This window comes from Podarcis gaigeae (assembly GCF_964106915.1).
Source record: "Podarcis gaigeae genome assembly, chromosome: 14".
Taxonomy (NCBI): domain Eukaryota; kingdom Metazoa; phylum Chordata; class Lepidosauria; order Squamata; family Lacertidae; genus Podarcis; species Podarcis gaigeae.
The window spans coordinates 45,549,984-45,566,632 of record NC_139690.1 but is presented as its reverse complement, the minus strand read 5'-3'; the positions used below and the strand labels follow the sequence as shown (position 1 = coordinate 45,566,632).

Sequence of the window (16,649 nt, the reverse complement as noted above, 5' to 3'; positions counted from 1 at the left end):
TACAATAAAAAGCATATACGAAAAAAAAGGAAAAATACTAAGAAAGGACAAAAAACAAAGAAAAAAGATAAAAATCCAGTTTTTGCTTGTTGTCTTCATAACCCTCTTTCCTGACCTCCTCACATCTCCCTTTTCTGTTCCCCTTTATACAATCAAATTCAGCAATTCCTTACCCTCTTTCAAATCTTATTCAATATTATACATTTCAACCTATTACCGGTATGTCTCCAGTTTTCCTTTCCTTTTCAATCCATTTTTATCACGTGTTCTTTATAACTCAATCCCTTGTATCATTTGTTTAGTTTTGACATAATTTTACTCTAGTCTTTTCACCCTTCTTTCATAAAACATTTTTTCATATTCCTTTTAGCTATGTCACTGTGCTCGCTTCGGCAGCACATATACTAAAATTGGAACGATACAGAGAAGATTAGCACGGCCCAATCGCCTTCTAAATCTGGCCTGCGGACAGTCCGGGAATCAGCGTGTTTTTACATGAGTAGAATGTGTCCTTTTATTTAAAATGCATTTCTGGGTTATTTGTGGGGCATAGGAATTTGTTGATTTTTTTCTTCAAAATATAGTCCTGCCCCCCACAAGGTCTGTGGCAAAGTGGACCGGCCCCCTACTGAAAAAGCTTGCTGACCCCTGGGTCAAACCATTGCAAGTGGTGTCGAAATTTTGGGAGGTTGGGTAGTTACAGTGGAATGGTCTCGGTGGTGGGATGCACATTTTTATTCTTATTTATTTATGGTTATTACTTTTTCAAAATAATAAATAATGATAATAAAATTGGATCTTTAAAAACCGGTTGAGGAGATGGGTCTCTTAGCAGCTACTGGTGAAAAGTGAAACCTCCATATGCTAAGGCAGTGTACCGTTGAGTTCCAGATTAACCGACAGGAGAGGGCAGTTGCCTTTGAACTCTGCATCTGAGCCTTCATCTAGCTGTGCTACAGATGATGGAGAATGCAAATCTTGTTAAAACCTTGGTCTGGCGCAGTTCTTTAAAAGCTGCAGGAATATCACTTCCGGGTTGGCGCCACAGCCGAATGGCGGATTCCCTCCGAGCTCCGGAGGGAATCTGCTCGACAGGGGTCGGGTCCTGCCGCGCCGGCGACGCGGGAACCCTCAAAAACCACGGGCGCGGAAGCCCATGGACCTGGTGACTCGGCGGGCACCATTTGCGCCCCCCCGACCCACGAAGGAGCCTTTTTAAACGCTGCGGAGCGGGGGACGGGGAGCGGCGTGGTGCTGTGAGTCTTCTGCTTCCCCTGCCGAGCGAAGCCGCATGCCATTCGACGGAGAGCGCTGACTTCTTCTTCTGAAAATTTGGACTAAAACCTAAAAACAACAACCCGTGAATAATTTGGAAATTGGACTAAAAATTTTCTTGGATTCGGCACGAGCGGGGGAGGTGCAAAAAGGAAGTCCGTCTCCCCCCTATTGTATACAATTTAAAGCAAGGATCTGACAACTAAGGTCGAGAGAAGAGCCTTTTCTTTATTGGATAAAAATTATTAATTCCACGGATTGATAGCATAAGTAATTGTGCTGGAGGATAAGAGCTAATTTTTTGAGTTAAAGTGCCACCCATCCCGGGACCGGGAGTGATCCGCGAGAGGAGCCTGCTGAGGAGACATAGAAGATTTTGACAGCTGTCAAATTAGCTGTCAAAGTCGAAAAAAATAGAGAACTTTGTTTCTGATGTTCTTGCCGGTTACATTAGATACAATATAGCTATAAGTTGTTGAAAATAAAGAACAATTGAAACAAATTAACTTGACTTTTGGGTTGGAAGTGAAAGGAATATTGAACAACCAGAATCCCTCTAGAGGGGGTTCAGGGACATTACAAGAATGGAAATAGATCGGAAAATACTAGCTGACCTGGACGAGGTTGCTTTTCTCTTGGGAAAGTTGTGTAAGTTGCAAGAGCAAGGTCATGTTTTGTCTACAAGTGCCACAACTTTGAAGCCCACAGCAAATGAATATAACAACTGAGCTGGAAAAGAACTTGATGTACAAAACCCAGGCAGCTGAACAAGAAAAGAATTTTGAGAAAATTGAGGAAGTGGAGAAAGGGATATACGCTGAACAGGAGGAGCAGGAAAGAGGGGCTGCAATGCTGCAGAAGGCAAAGGAGAGCCGGAGGCCTGTCAAGATGGATATAAAAGGAAATAAGGACTGGATGAGGGAAATTTGGTTTGAATTTAAAAATGAGGAATGGAAAGATCTCCTTTTGTGGGGATCTGAAGATCTATGGACTATAAATTTGATCAAGGTGGAAGTTGGAGCCTTTGGGTTATTTGGACTTAAAAGAATTAAGAAACAAGATTCGAGCTTCGCCTTTAACCATAGAGGTCTGGCTGGAAGGAATATGGACATCATAGGGATAGTGCCCCTCCGAGACTTGGTGTTAAATATAAAGGACTTCCAAAGAAACCGGCAGAGAGAGACTGAGAGAGAGTTAAGGGCCTCAGACGTGAGGTCGCCAGGCTGATAGTAGATGGACTAATGGACAATGGCCCGGGGATCGAAACCGGGGAAGGGAGGGTGGGAGTTTGGAAATCCGAAGGGTGTCTGATTCTTTCTACTATTTTTTTCCCCACTCTTGTGTTGTTATTAGTATAAAAATGGGGAATTCGTGGAAGGGAAACTGGGTCGACCTTAGAAAAAGTGTGTAAGCATATATGATTGATGTATATAAGTTAAAAGTTGATATATAAACTGAATTAAATATAACAACAAATTAAGGTTAAAAACTTAGGGATAAGAACTTGTTGAACAAATACTTGGACATGGAATACAAGAAGGGGAGGCGAGGGGAAGTTCTGGAAAAAAGTTACTGAAAATATGGACTGTAAAGGTTGAATCTTTCTTTTTTTTCTCTTTTCTCTTTTCTTTTTATTATTTTTTGCTTTTTGTATTATTTGAAAATCTAATAAATATTATTTTTTTTAAAAAAGCTGCAGGAATAACTCTTTGTCTGTGTTTTTTGGGACCAATTTATCTGAACTGAGTCGTTGTCCCCCCACCCAACTCATGGAACAAGGGAACAGGGTTGTAGATCAATGTTAGAACACCTGCTCTGCATGCAGAAGGACCCAGGAAAGGTTATTATTATTAACATTATTAATTAAATTTGTATATCGCCCTTCATCTATAGATCTCAGGGCAGGTCACAGCATAAAGTTGCCATATTAAAAACACCAAATACATAGTGAAAATAAGAACAAAAACAAAACAATAATCCCCACCTCCCACGGCACATTTCAAAGAGCATCAGGTGTCAATAATAATAATAATAATAATAATAAATTTTTATTTATACCCTGCCCTCCCCAGCCAGAGCCAAGTTCAGGGCGGCTAACACCAGTAAAATCAGCCAAAGGCCTGGTTTAAGTACATAAATTAACACTGAATCCATGGTGGAGGGGCACACTTCACCTTGCATATAACCACACTGAGGGTGGATCTACACCCAGGGGAAAACCGCCCCGCTATTAATAAGTCAGAACTCAAATTGTTATAACCTGGGGGGGGGGGGGGAGAAAACCACTATGGAAAATCGCATAGAATTTTCTTTTTGCTCTCCACCGCCATCTAGTGCTGCATGTTTATAACACATTCAAAATGCTACTTTTGGCTAATGTAGCTGAGTCCTGAGACGCTTACTTTAAGAACATAAGAAAGCTAAGTTTATTGCAGGAAATACCTGCTTAAAAGGGGTGGGGTGGGAAATTCTAGTTCTAATCAGCTAAGGTTCTTGCTCTTGCATCTCAGCGGCAGAGACACAAACGATGTCGCTTCTCACAAGGGAGGCCTTGAGAACGAAGGGGAAGTAAGGTTAGCAGCCCTAAGTGTATCTTTCTAGCAATGAAGGAAGTTCAGCAAATCAGCCCAGGGAGACTGGGAGATTCCAATCTCCCCATCCCAAGCAGGATGGCTGAAATCTCCAGAGAGCCACTGCCAGGCAGTGTAGAAAATGAATGAATTAATTTTATAATTATTACGGTCACAGACCAGTTCCGGCTCACTTACAATATCAGGAAAATCATAAAACACAACAGGAATACATTGAATTGCAATTGGGAAAATACAGTGGTACCTCGGTTTATGAACATAATCCTTTCCGGATGTCCATTCTTAAACCAAAACCATTCTTAAACCAAGGCGCGCTTTCCCTAATGAGGCCTCCTGCCACTGGTGCCCTTCCACCATTCAGCTTCCATTCATAGACCGAGGTAAAGTTCGCAAAGTTCTTTGCAGAGTTCTTAAACCGAATTGTTCGTAAACAGGGCTGTTCTTAAACCGAGGTACCACTGTACTGAGTTAGAGGAATTGATGGTCCAATGTGGTTTAAAGATACTGTTTCCCCTTCTCCCACTCTTCTCCAGACATGTTTGGGGACGGGACTTGACTCAGCCCCTTGGAAAAGGCAGAAACAAACTTTGTCAGCTGTGCTTTGAGACATCTTGCGGGGCGGGAGAAGCCAACAAGTTATTTTCTTCTTTGCTGTGCAGGTTGGGTCGTGTCTGTGGCTTGACAGGCTTCCGAAAGCTGGTGGGGATCCTGGGCACGTTTCCTGCGCTGCAACATTTAGAGTGAGTGGCAAAGCGGTGGGGAGGGGTGAATGGGAGCCATGCCTCCAGTTGACGCAGATGGAAATCAAGATATACCCAGATATTGATAAAAGACAAAAAAGCTGTCGCAACTCCCTCTATATCACCACAGTATTGTTGTAAAATTTAGGGTGAAATGAATAAATGCTAGGATTTGGGCTATGGACGTAAAATGCAAGCTTGCAAATGAATTTCTGGGCTAGCTGATGCAAAGCAACCTGGCTGAGCTATCAAAAGAATAATTGAGGGATACTAATTCCATACAAGGGAACTGCTACCCCCTTGCCCCAGGTGGCAGCAGAAACTGGGTATTTGGATGGTTGCCAGGGTAACTGCTCGGGGGGGGGGGGGACAGGAAGGATTGCTGGGGGGAAGAAGGAATGAGAAGGGCATCTTTGGGGAGGCTGGATGCTGGATGCCTCTGAAACGACCATGCTATAAGATCTAGACTCCCTCCATACAGATGGAAGGTGTAAATAGGTGAAGAAACGCTATTTCTTAAAGCCACAACAGTCTCTGATGTGTCTTCTGATCTCCAAAAGGACACAGACCCCCATGTAGGTGCCTGGGACGCGGGTGGCGCTGCGGTCTTAAAACGCTGAGCCTCTTGGGCTTGCCGATCGGAAGGTCGGCGGTTGAAATCCCCTCGACGGGGTGAGCTCCCGTTGCTCGGTCCCTGCTCCTGCCAACCTAGCAGTTCGAAAGCACACCAGTGCAAGTAGATAAATAGGTACCACTGCAGCAGGAAGGTAAACAGCGTTTCCATGTGCTCTAGTTTCCGTCACGGTGTCCCACTGTGCCAGATGCGGTTTAGTCCTGCTGGCCACATGACCCAGAAAGCTGTCTGCGGACAAACGCCGGAGATGAGCACCGCACCCCATAGCCGCTTTTGACTGGACTTAACCGTCCAGAAGTCCTTTCCCTTTTCCCTTTACCAATATTGACATTATTTTCAGCTCTCCTATCCCACAACTTAGTCACCCGCCATTTGCAAGTCCCTTACCTTTACCATAAGTGCCTGGTACCCAGTGGGATCTTGCCAACGCTCAGTCACCCAGCTTTGGTGACCATCTTTCCCTGTCATTTTTGCAGCTTGGATTCTCCCAACGAGAACGAGATCGGAGACGAAGGAGTGACTAGCCTCAGCAGCGTCCTTCCCCGCTTGTCCTACCTGGAAATGTTAAAGTAAGCTGCCTGGTTTAAGGCGGGAGAAATGCCGTCCTCGCCGTCACCCTTGTCCCCAAAGGAGGTCCTGAACTTTGCAATTCTTTCTTCCTAGCCTGTCGGGGAACAAAATAACAGACCTGGGGGCAGAGAAGTTAGCCAAAGCGCTTCCGTCGCTGCATTCGCTGAAGACACTAAGGTGAGTGCTGCTCTCTTCATCTTTAGCATGTCGATACCAACAAAGGTCCGTATAGTTAAAGCTATGGTTTTCCCATTTATGCGCATTTATGTTTCACAGGGTGCAAAAGAAGGGCTTTGCACCTTGCCTGGCAGAGAAACCAAGCGCCTTGTGCCCCTCCTGGGCAGCACCCGCTTGCCCGTGACTCCCGAGCCTCTCCCGATCTGTCAAAACAAAGGGGGAAGGGGGCAGGAGATCTGTACCGCCAGACATCCCTGGTTCCCCTTCGGCAGCGAGCAGCTCCTGAAGCCAGCCAGAGCCAACTGCGCTACCAGGCTGGCTCCGGGCTGCAGAGGCTGCCACTGCCACATTTCCTGGGGACAGATTTGCAAATCCGGGGACTGTCCCCGGGAACCGGGGACGTCTAGTAACCCTACTCTAAGGTGCCACAAGAGTTTCTCCTGTTTTTGTTCTTTTGGAGTAGGGGCTGGAATCACTTGCCTGTTCTTGTCATGGGCTCTGGCGCCACCTAGTGTTGGGCTCTCTGGCTCCTGCCCTACCCGTTCCAATGGGCACCAGCCCCCACCGTCCTTTTGACGATGGGAATTGTAGTCCAACAATTTCAGGAGGGCTACAGTTTCTATATCCGCGACCTAATCCTTTTTCCAAACATCTCTGACCTTCTTTATTTAAAAATGTCAGCTCCATTGGGCATGCCGGACTCTGTGTTTGTATGATTTGTTACTTGAAGATGGACAGAGGCTTTAAAAACACACGTAATAAGCAGAGCTTTCTTGTAAAGCGATGCTCTGCCCTGCTTCTTTCTCAGACGGATCCACGGTCACACTTGCCTTTGTTTCCTGCAGCTTGTACAATAACAACATTGGAGATGCGGGGGCAGAACATCTTGCCCGAGTGCTCCCAGAGACAGCTTCTTTGAGAGTGCTTGAGTGAGTATAAAACATTTGGCCATGGAGACTTAGGGCACGTAACTCCCACAAAGAGCCAGGTTCAAGGTGCTTTCACAATGGTTGACTGGTGTCTGTTTATACAGTGGTACCTCGGGTTACATACGCTTCAGGTTACATACGCTTCAGGTTACAGACTCCGCTAACCCAGAAATAGTGCTTCAGGTTAAGAACTTTGTTTTAGGATGAGAACAGAAATTGTGCTCCGGCAGCGCAGCAACAGCAGGAGGCCCCATTAGCTAAAGTGGGGCTTCAGATTAAGAACAGTTTCAGGTTAAGAACAGACCTCTGGAACGAATTACAGTGGTGCCCCGCAAGACGAATGCCTCACAAGATGAAAAACTCGCTAGACGAAAGGGTTTTCCGTTTTTCGAGGTGCTTCGCAAGACGAATTTCCCTATGGGCTTGCTTCGCAAGACGAAAACGTCTTGTGAGTTTGCGTTCTTTTTCGTAAAACTGTTAATACCCGGGCAATCCACACTCCGCAAGACGAAAAAATCGCAAGACGAAGCGACTCGCGGAACGAATTATTTTCGTCTTGCGAGGCACCCTGTAAGTACTTAACCCGAGGTACCACTGTAATGGCTTTTTAGTGGTTTTATTGCTGTAAACGACTTTGGTATTTTCCCCCATGATATAATGGTATGCAAATATTTTCATAAATAAATACTGCAAGGTGTTCTGTATGGGGTTTCCCTTCCTTCCTTCTATACTCCTTTCTTCCTCCCCCACCAGCCAAAGCCACCCAAACCAAAACCTCACTTCAGGGATGCCCTTCTTTCTGCCCTACATGGGATGTGGGTGGGGCTGTGGTCTAAACCACTGAGGCTCTTGGGCTTGCCGATTGCAAGGTCGGCAGTTCAAATCCCCGCGACGGAGTGAGCTCCTGTTGCTCTGTCCCAGCTTTCGCCAGCCTAGCAGTTTGAAAGCACACCAGGGTGAGTAGATAAATAGGTGCCGCAGCGACGGGAAGGTAAACGGCGTTTCCGTGCGCTCTGGCACTCATCACGGTCCTCTGTGCGCCAGAAGCGGTTTAGTCCTGCTGGCCACATGACTCAGAAAGCTGTCTGTGGACAAACGCCGGCACCCTCGGCCTGAAAGCAAGATGAGCGCCACAACTCCAGAGTCACCTTTGACTGGACTTAACCATCGAGGGGTCCTTTACCTTTTACCCTTTTTTTACATGAATCACAAACCATCATTTGCTGCAGACATCTTGTAAGGCTGTATCTTTCTGTCTCGGCTTTCCCTGTCACATGAAATCAGGCCCCTGCTTCTATCTGAACAATTCCCCCCCCCCCATTACATTTTTATTTATGTGTGTGTGTGTATGTGTGTGTGTGTGTATATATACACACACACACACACATATACATACACACACATACACACACACATATATACACAAACACGCACGCACACACATATATATACATATATATATATGCTTTCGTAGATTTTCACGGGTACAGGAATGCAGGTTTTGGTGTCCTCGGGTGTCTTCCCGTGTAAAAGTTGGGGTGTCTAGGCGACGTTTCGACGAGGTCTCACTCGTCATCTTCAGGCTGGTGCTTTCGGCTTCTTGTTACTGGAACAGAGCGGGATCTCAATGTTTGAGTTCCTATAAATACTGTAGAGGGGGTGTGGTGTCTAGCCTCCAATGTTCTGGGCAGAGAGGAAGTTCCCAGGCTAGTGTGCCTTTTCTTCTTTTGTTCCTTAATTACTTGAGAGATACCTTGAGTGATTTCTTGAGTGATATCCTGAGTACCACTTAGGTGGGTCATTAGGTGTGGATTAGTTGCTAAAGTCTTTGTGTCTTGACCTCTTGAACTTTGTGAAGAGTTTTCCTGAGAAGATGGCTGTATTGCACTTAGTTGTGCTTTGGCTTGGCTTCGTGTATAGGGGCGAGCTGTGGTTTTGTGGCTTGTGTCAGCCAGATCTGTGTAGGGATTGCAGGGGGGTGCAGCATCCGGAGGTGCCACCATGGATTGGCTACTGGATGGTGTCAGTAATTCATCTGTGGAGAGGGTCTGGGTTTGGGTCTGGTGTGGTTGATTGGTGTTGGCGTTCTGTGTGCCTCTGGATCTGGTGTCAGTTTTTGTGGGGAGGGCTAATCCAAAATAAAAGCCTCTCCTATCAGTGAAGAAATCCAGCTAAGAATCATCCCCAGAGAAAAATCATCCAGATGCCCCAAACTCTACGGCCTCCCCAAGATACACAAAGAAGGAACACCACTCAGACCAATAGTCAGCTCCATAGGCTCACCTCTACAAAATCTCGCTAAATTTCTCGCCAAGCAACTTCAGCCCTATGCAGAATCCATCTCTTCATACGTACCAAACTCCTTCCAGTTCATAGAAACAATAAAGAAGCAAAACCTACATCCTAATGACCTACTTGTGAGCTTCGATGTTGTATCTCTCTTCACACAAGTGCCCATTAATGAAGCCTTGACAGCTATTCAAAACAAATACAATCCCCCCGAATACATCTTGGACCTGACCAACCACTGCCTAACCAACACGTACTTCATCCACAATGGACAAAGATACAAACAGATAGAAGGAGCACCTATGGGATCACCCCTCTCACCGGTCATCGCAAACCTGTACATGGAACACTTTGAAACCAATGCTTTAGACAAGTCAGAACACAAACCCAAACTTTGGCTCAGATATGTTGACGACACCTTTGTAATTTGGCCACACGGGAAGGAAAAACTGGATAGCTTCCTCACACATCTCAACAACTTACACCCCAAAATACAATTCACTATGGAAATAGAAGCCAACAACCAACTTCCCTTCCTTGACGTCCTAATCTACAAAAAACCTGATGGCTCCCTAGGACACACTATCTACCAGAAAAAAACACACACCAACCGCTACTTACATGCACAATCACACCACCACCCTGCACAAATAAACTCCGTAGCCAAGACTCTCATCTCCAGAACCAAACGCCTGGCTGACAAAGACCACTTGACAACTGAGTTACAGAATCTCTCAAATGTGTTAATTGCCAATGGATACCAGCAAAACAGAATTACGAAGCTAATCCAAAAGGAAACACCCCCCAAAAACCAAGACACAGAAGAAAACAATGGCATGGCCCTCCTTCCTTATATCAAGGGCACTACAGATAAAATTAGCAAAATCCTCCATAAACACAATATCAAAACAGCCTTTTGCACCAACCAAAAAATAGCCAATATCCTCAGAAACCCCAAGGATAAAATCCAGTTGGAAAACCAAGGGATCTATGAAATACCCTGCAAAGTCTGCCCAGCCACGTACATTGGACAAACAAACAGACGAATAAATGCACGTATCGCAGAACACAAGAATGCCGTCAAAAAAGAAGAAAAAACTTCCTCTCTTTTCCAACACATGAAAGAAACAGGACACGAAATTAATTTTGCAGATTCCAAATTGCTCTTTAACACGGAACATCACCACAAGAGAATAATCATGGAAGCCATCGAGATAGAGAAACACCCTCACAACATGAACAAGCGTGACGACACATCCCGCTTGCCAGACATCTGGAAATTAGCCCTCCCCACAAAAACTGACACCAGATCCAGAGGCACACAGAACGCCAACACCAATCAACCACACCAGACCCAAACCCAGACCCTCTCCACAGATGAATTACTGACACCATCCAGTAGCCAATCCATGGTGGCACCTCCGGATGCTGCACCCCCCTGCAATCCCTACACAGATCTGGCTGACACAAGCCACAAAACCACAGCTCGCCCCTATACACGAAGCCAAGCCAAAGCACAACTAAGTGCAATACAGCCATCTTCTCAGGAAAACTCTTCACAAAGTTCAAGAGGTCAAGACACAAAGACTTTAGCAACTAATCCACACCTAATGACCCACCTAAGTGGTACTCAGGATATCACTCAAGAAATCACTCAAGGTATCTCTCAAGTAATTAAGGAACAAAAGAAGAAAAGGCACACTAGCCTGGGAACTTCCTCTCTGCCCAGAACATTGGAGGCTAGACACCACACCCCCTCTACAGTATTTATAGGAACTCAAACATTGAGATCCCGCTCTGTTCCAGTAACAAGAAGCCGAAAGCACCAGCCTGAAGATGACGAGTGAGACCTCGTCGAAACGTCGCCTAGACACCCCAACTTTTACACGGGAAGACACCCGAGGACACCAAAACCTGCATATATATATATATATATATATACACACACACACACACACACACACAAACGCAAACGCGCACACACACACACACAGTGGTACCTCGGGTAAAGTACTTAATTTGTTCTGGAGGTCCGTTCTTAACCTGAAACTGTTCTTAACCTGAAGCACCACTTTAGCTAATGGGGCCTCCCGCTGCTGCCATGCGATTTCTGTTCTCCTCCTGAGGTAAAGTTCTTAACCCGAGGTACTACTTCCGGGTTAGCGGAGTCTAACCTGAAGCATTTGTAACCTGAAGCGTATGTAACCCAAGGTACCACTGTATACACACACACACACACACACACACACACACACGTGTGTGTGTGTGTGTGTGTGTGTATAATTTTTAAAAATATTTATATATAAATGCGTTTTTTAACTACTGTTATTGATTTCTTTAACTTATACCCCACCTTTTCCACCAAGGAGCTCAAGGTGGCGCTCCAGATGCCTTAGCTGAGATTCCCAGAGAGCAGGCGGTTGGGCTAGATGACCCTTAAGGTCCCTTCCAGCTCTACAATTCTATGATTCTCCCCCTCCTCATTTACTGGTGGTGGTTTTGCTTTCATGGCGCTGTTTGTTGTTTTTATGTTGTGAAACGCTTAGGGTTGAAAAATGGGGAAATCTGGGGGGTGGGGGAGAGAATTGAAGTGTGTGTGTGTTAAATGTTTTAAATATTTAAAGCAAATGAAATAAGGAAACCCAGGGCCACCCTGCTACTGCTGAGGTTTAGCAAAGCAGAGGAGGCTCCTTTGGGCAACAGCTGGTACGCTCCTTTCTTTCCAGCATCCATTGCAACAAGATAACGGCTGCTGGAGCTCAGCACCTGACGGACAGCTTGAGGAAATGTCCCCGCATCCAGAGTGTGGCGTAAGTCTTTGCCTGGCTTGGCATCCCACCTTGATCACACAACACACGCAAATGCTCTCAGCTGGGTGCGGTCCCTGGTCATCTCCAAACCATGCATTTTGAACCGTACGATACCCCTTTGAACAGTCATGGCTTCCCCAGTGCATCCAGTAGACCACGCAAGTGGCGTTGTGGTCTAAACCACTTAGGCTTGCCGATCAGAAGGTTGGCGGTTCGAATCCCCGCGATGGAGTGAGCTCCCGTTGCTCTGTCCCAGCTCCTGCCAACCTACCAGTTTGAAAGCACGCCAGTGCAAGTAGATAAATAGGTACCACTACGGTGCGAAGGTAAACGGCGTTTCCGTGCACTCTGGTTTCTGCCAAGGTATTCCGTTGTGCCAGAAGCGGCTTAGTCCTGTTGGTCACATGACCCGTGGACAAACGCTGGCTCCCTCGGCCTGAAAGTGAGATGAGTGCTTTATGTTTCCCTCCCCTTATGGTTTTGATCTATGGGCTACTTTTAAAATGAGACTGCATTTTAAATTACATTTTAACCTGTATTTTAAATTGGTCCCCCCCATTATGTTTTTACTGTAATTTTACTGGTGTTAACCACCCTGAGCCCAGCTCTGGCCAGGGAGGGCGGGGTATAAATAAAATTAATTTATTTTTATTATTATTATTAAGCCCATAATCGCGTTTGACTGGACTTAACCGTCCAGGGGTCCTTTACCTTTACCATTAATACACAAAACCCATTATTGTGAATCTTTTCTCTATATTATCTGGATTCCCATTCCCTTCTACCAGGGTCTTTTCCATTATTTGCATATCTTACCCATATGTGCGTGTGTGTAATTTTACTAATAATGGTGGGGGAGAAATGCAATGGAGTTAAACATCTGAAAGGTGAACACACTTTGCAAATTGCATGAACTGAAACACAGCCATTTTTTAAATCTTTGCTTCTCCAAATTTAGCAATGCAGTGCCAAGTAATGTGCAGAAAGATGCATGCACCAGGATAAAGTGTACATAAGAATGCATATTATTGAAAAATAACATTAAAAATGCATTGCATTGGGAGGAAATGCCTTGCGAAAACGCCTGTATTAGGGCAACAGGGCATGCAAAGCTTGTTTGTATTAGGAGAAATTTGTACTGAAATGCTGATATTTAATGAAGACTGAAAGAAATGCAAACTTACATGGAAATGAAGAGATTTGAAAATTGTAAATACAAAAAATTGAGAGAAACTGAAACCCACAGATTTGTATATTCTTGCACAAGATAAGGGGCTTCAACAAAGCAAATTTCCTTATTCTGTTTTCTTTTCTTCAACCCCCCCTTTTTCAGCCTATGGAACCCCACTATTCCCCATGGACTTCTAGATCATCTGCAGCAGCTGGATTCTCGAATCAGATTACTCTAGAGCCAGCAAAACCAGGCTCAAACAATGTTGGGATTTTGAAATGCGTAAGTGTTTTGAATCAGTATTTAGGATGTTCTTGGCTCCTGCGTTCTGCTCTCCTGTAAAAAGTGATAGTCCCTCTTAATGAAATATTCCTGCTGATTCCCCCCGCCCCTCAAACGACCATGCCTCCCCAACCATTATCAGGAGTTCAATATGTGGAGCTGGAATTGTCTGCTAGCCACCTCAGATACTGTGGTCAGATATTAAAACCCCCAGATTCTGCCGCTGGAATAAATTGCGTCCATATATGAAGTTTAAATGTTATTTATGTTTATATATAGACCTGTGTGTGAATTCTTTAATTCTGCTAGCACTGATCTAAGGCCCAATCTGCTCTATACAGTGAAAGCAGTATCGTGCCACTTTAAATTGTCATGGCTTCCCCCAAAGAATCCTGGGAAATGTAGTTAGTTAGGGCCTTGTTTGGAGACCCCTGTTCCCTCCAGGGAGCTACAATTCCCAGAGTTCCCTAGGAAGAGGGAATGACTGCTAAATAAGCCTGGGAAATGTAGCTCTGTGAAGTAAACAAGGGGCTTCTTCACATTGCTCAGCACCCTTAGCAAACTACACTTCCCAAGATTCTCTGGGAGAAGCTGTGCCTGTTTAAAGTGGTATCATCGTGCTTCAAATGTACAGCGCAGAGGGGACCTGAACGCCGAATAAATTTTAAACGGGTCTGAAAGCAGAGCAACTAAAATGAAAATGCATTATTATTATTATTATTATTATTATTATTATTATTATTATTATTATAAAAAACGGTTCAATGTATCATCCACCTATTCAAATGTGCAGATGGGCTCTGCAAAAATTCGCTCTGGCGCCACCTACAGTTGGAAGGCAAGCTTGGAAATTGATTCTGTTGCCCCACCCATTTTCCCTTTTAGCCCAGTACAGTGGTACCTCAGGTTACATACGCTTCAGGTTACATACGCTTCAGGTTAAAGACTCCGCTAACCCAGAAATAGTACCTCGGGTTAAGAACTTTGCTTCAGGATGAGAACAGAAATCGTGCTCCAGTGGCGCGGCAGCAGCAGGAGGCCCCATTAGCTAAAGTGGTGCTTCAGGTTAAGAACAGTTTCAGGATAAGTACAGACCTCCGAAACAAATTAAGTACTTAACCTGAGGTACCACTGTACAGGCATTCAGTTCCCAGGAGGCTTCCCAGGAGGGAATCCCTCTCGCTGGCCACTGCAGGTCTAATCCAGCTCTTTCTATGTCCTCTTGGCCCGCTTGAGAGGTCTTAGCAAGAAAGTGCATTTGAGTTGTGCTCAACTAGCTTTTGCTCAGAACAAACCCATTGAAAGCAACGGACTTAGCTTAGCCATGCCCATTTATTTCTATGGGTCTGCTCTGAGTTACTGTTAGTTGGGAGAACACGAGAACACCCTTAAGTCTTTGCATTGCTTAGCACCGCAGGGAGAAGATCACATGAAAACATTGGCTTCAGAATGCAGACTAGGGGGCTTTAAAAGAGGATTAATGGAGGAGACGTGGGTGGCGCTGTGGGTTAAACCACAGAGCCTAGGACTTGCCGATCAGAAGGTCGGCGGTTCAAATCCTCGCGACGGGGTGAGCTCCCGTTGCTCTGTTCCTGCTCCTGTCAACCTAGCAGTTCGAAAGCATACCAGTGCAAGTAGATAAGTAGGTACCGCTCCAGCGGGAAGGTCGTTTCTGTGTGCTGCTCTGGTTCGCCAGAAGTGGCTTAGTCATGCTGGCCACATCGGAAGCTGTACGCCGGCTCCCTTGGCCAATAAAGCAAGATGAGTGCCGCAACCCCAGTGTCATCCGTGACTGGACCTAATGGTCAGGGGTCCCTTTACCTACTAGCCCCAAAGGCTTAATCTACTGCCGTCACGGCTGGAGGCAGTGATGCTCCCAGATAAATGCCAGATGCTGCAAACCACAGGAGAGGAGTGTGGCTCTTGCACTCGGGTCCTGCATGGAGGTTTCCCATCAGGACGTCTGAGTGGCCACTGTGAAATCAGGGTGCAAGACTCTTCTAATGTTACACCCTTAATAAAAGCAAGCCAGAAAAGATTTGTGTGTTTATGACTTTACAGGCACATCCTTCCGAACGGTGGATGAAGGAGTTGACATTTTGCATGGGATGCTTCATGCATGAAAATCGGAAATCGACAACATCCGGCTACGGGGGCCTCTGTCCTCAAAGCATAGATTTGGGAAATAGCTTGACACGGTTTTGAGGAGCCACAAGAGAATGCAAAGCGCAGTTTCTGCAAAATGATCTTTAGCAGATGAATAGACTGTGGAGCAGTGCAAGGTCTTTTTGTGTATACAGTGGTATCTTGGTTCTCAAACTTAATCCGTTCCGGAAGTCCGTTCCAAAACCAAAGCGTTCCACAACCAAGGCGCGCTTTGCCATAGAAAGTAATGCAAAATGGATTAATCCATTCCAGACTTTTAAAAACATCCCCTAAAACAGCAATTTAACATGAATTTTACTATCTAAAATTCCATAAAATGAAAGCAATAAACAATGTACTGCAGTCACAAAATCAATCCATCAATCAGTAGCTGAACTGGGTTCCACACAGTCACAAAAACAAACAAAAAAGAGCCGCAAAAACAAAAGCACTAAATAAATAGGAAAAACAGACACTCCAAATGGAATTTTAAATTGTATTTTTAACCTGTATTTTAAATTGCCCTCCCATTATGTTTTTATTGTAATTTTACTGGTGTTAGCCGCCCTGAGCCCGGCTCTGGCCGGGGAGGGCAGGGTATAAATAAAAATTTATTATTATTATTATTAAGTGTGTAACACTCAAAACAGAAGCGTAACACTCAAATTGGAAGCATAACACTCAAAACAGAGCATGTTTGGCTTCCAAAAAAAGTTCGCAAACTGAAACACTTACTTCCGGGTTTGCAGTGTTTGGGTTCCAAGTTGTTTGAGTACCAAGGCGTTTGAGAACCAAGATACCACTGTACACACATTTCTTATTAGACCATTGTAGATTTCCCGCGTCCCCTCCCTGTCTCTGTCTGTGAGTCATTCGAACACGGTTTTACCGTGTGTGCAACCTTCAGTAAATATTCATATAATCTTCAATAAATGTGTGTTAAATCTTTTAGGTAACCTCTTTGCAAGCGCCTTCTTTGATGGTTGCAGAGAGGGCTATTTATCCTAGAAACATAGCTGGGGCCGCAAATCCAACC

The 16,649-nt window shown here is 45.1% G+C and overlaps 2 protein-coding genes across 5 annotated transcripts in view; one reads left to right on the top strand and one right to left on the bottom strand.

The window, feature by feature from the left end:
• CIITA (class II major histocompatibility complex transactivator) overlaps positions 1 to 16,569 on the top strand; it is a 52,796-nt gene extending 36,227 nt beyond the window's left edge. For all 4 annotated transcript variants that reach the window (XM_083711328.1, XM_083711331.1, XM_083711330.1 and 1 more), the window contains exons 13-19: positions 4,526 to 4,606; positions 5,717 to 5,809; positions 5,904 to 5,987; positions 6,833 to 6,916; positions 11,932 to 12,015; positions 13,349 to 13,468; positions 15,530 to 16,569. In XM_083711328.1, coding sequence (XP_083567454.1) covers positions 4,526 to 4,606; positions 5,717 to 5,809; positions 5,904 to 5,987; positions 6,833 to 6,916; positions 11,932 to 12,015; positions 13,349 to 13,424 — 502 coding nt within the window. In that variant the 3' untranslated portion in view covers positions 13,425 to 13,468; positions 15,530 to 16,569. The remainder of the gene's footprint in view (positions 1 to 4,525; positions 4,607 to 5,716; positions 5,810 to 5,903; positions 5,988 to 6,832; positions 6,917 to 11,931; positions 12,016 to 13,348; positions 13,469 to 15,529) is intronic.
• Positions 1 to 16,649, bottom strand: part of LOC310831093 (myosin-11) — a 1,553,087-nt gene that overhangs the window by 1,150,721 nt on the left and 385,717 nt on the right. The gene's annotated exons all lie outside the window — the stretch shown is intronic.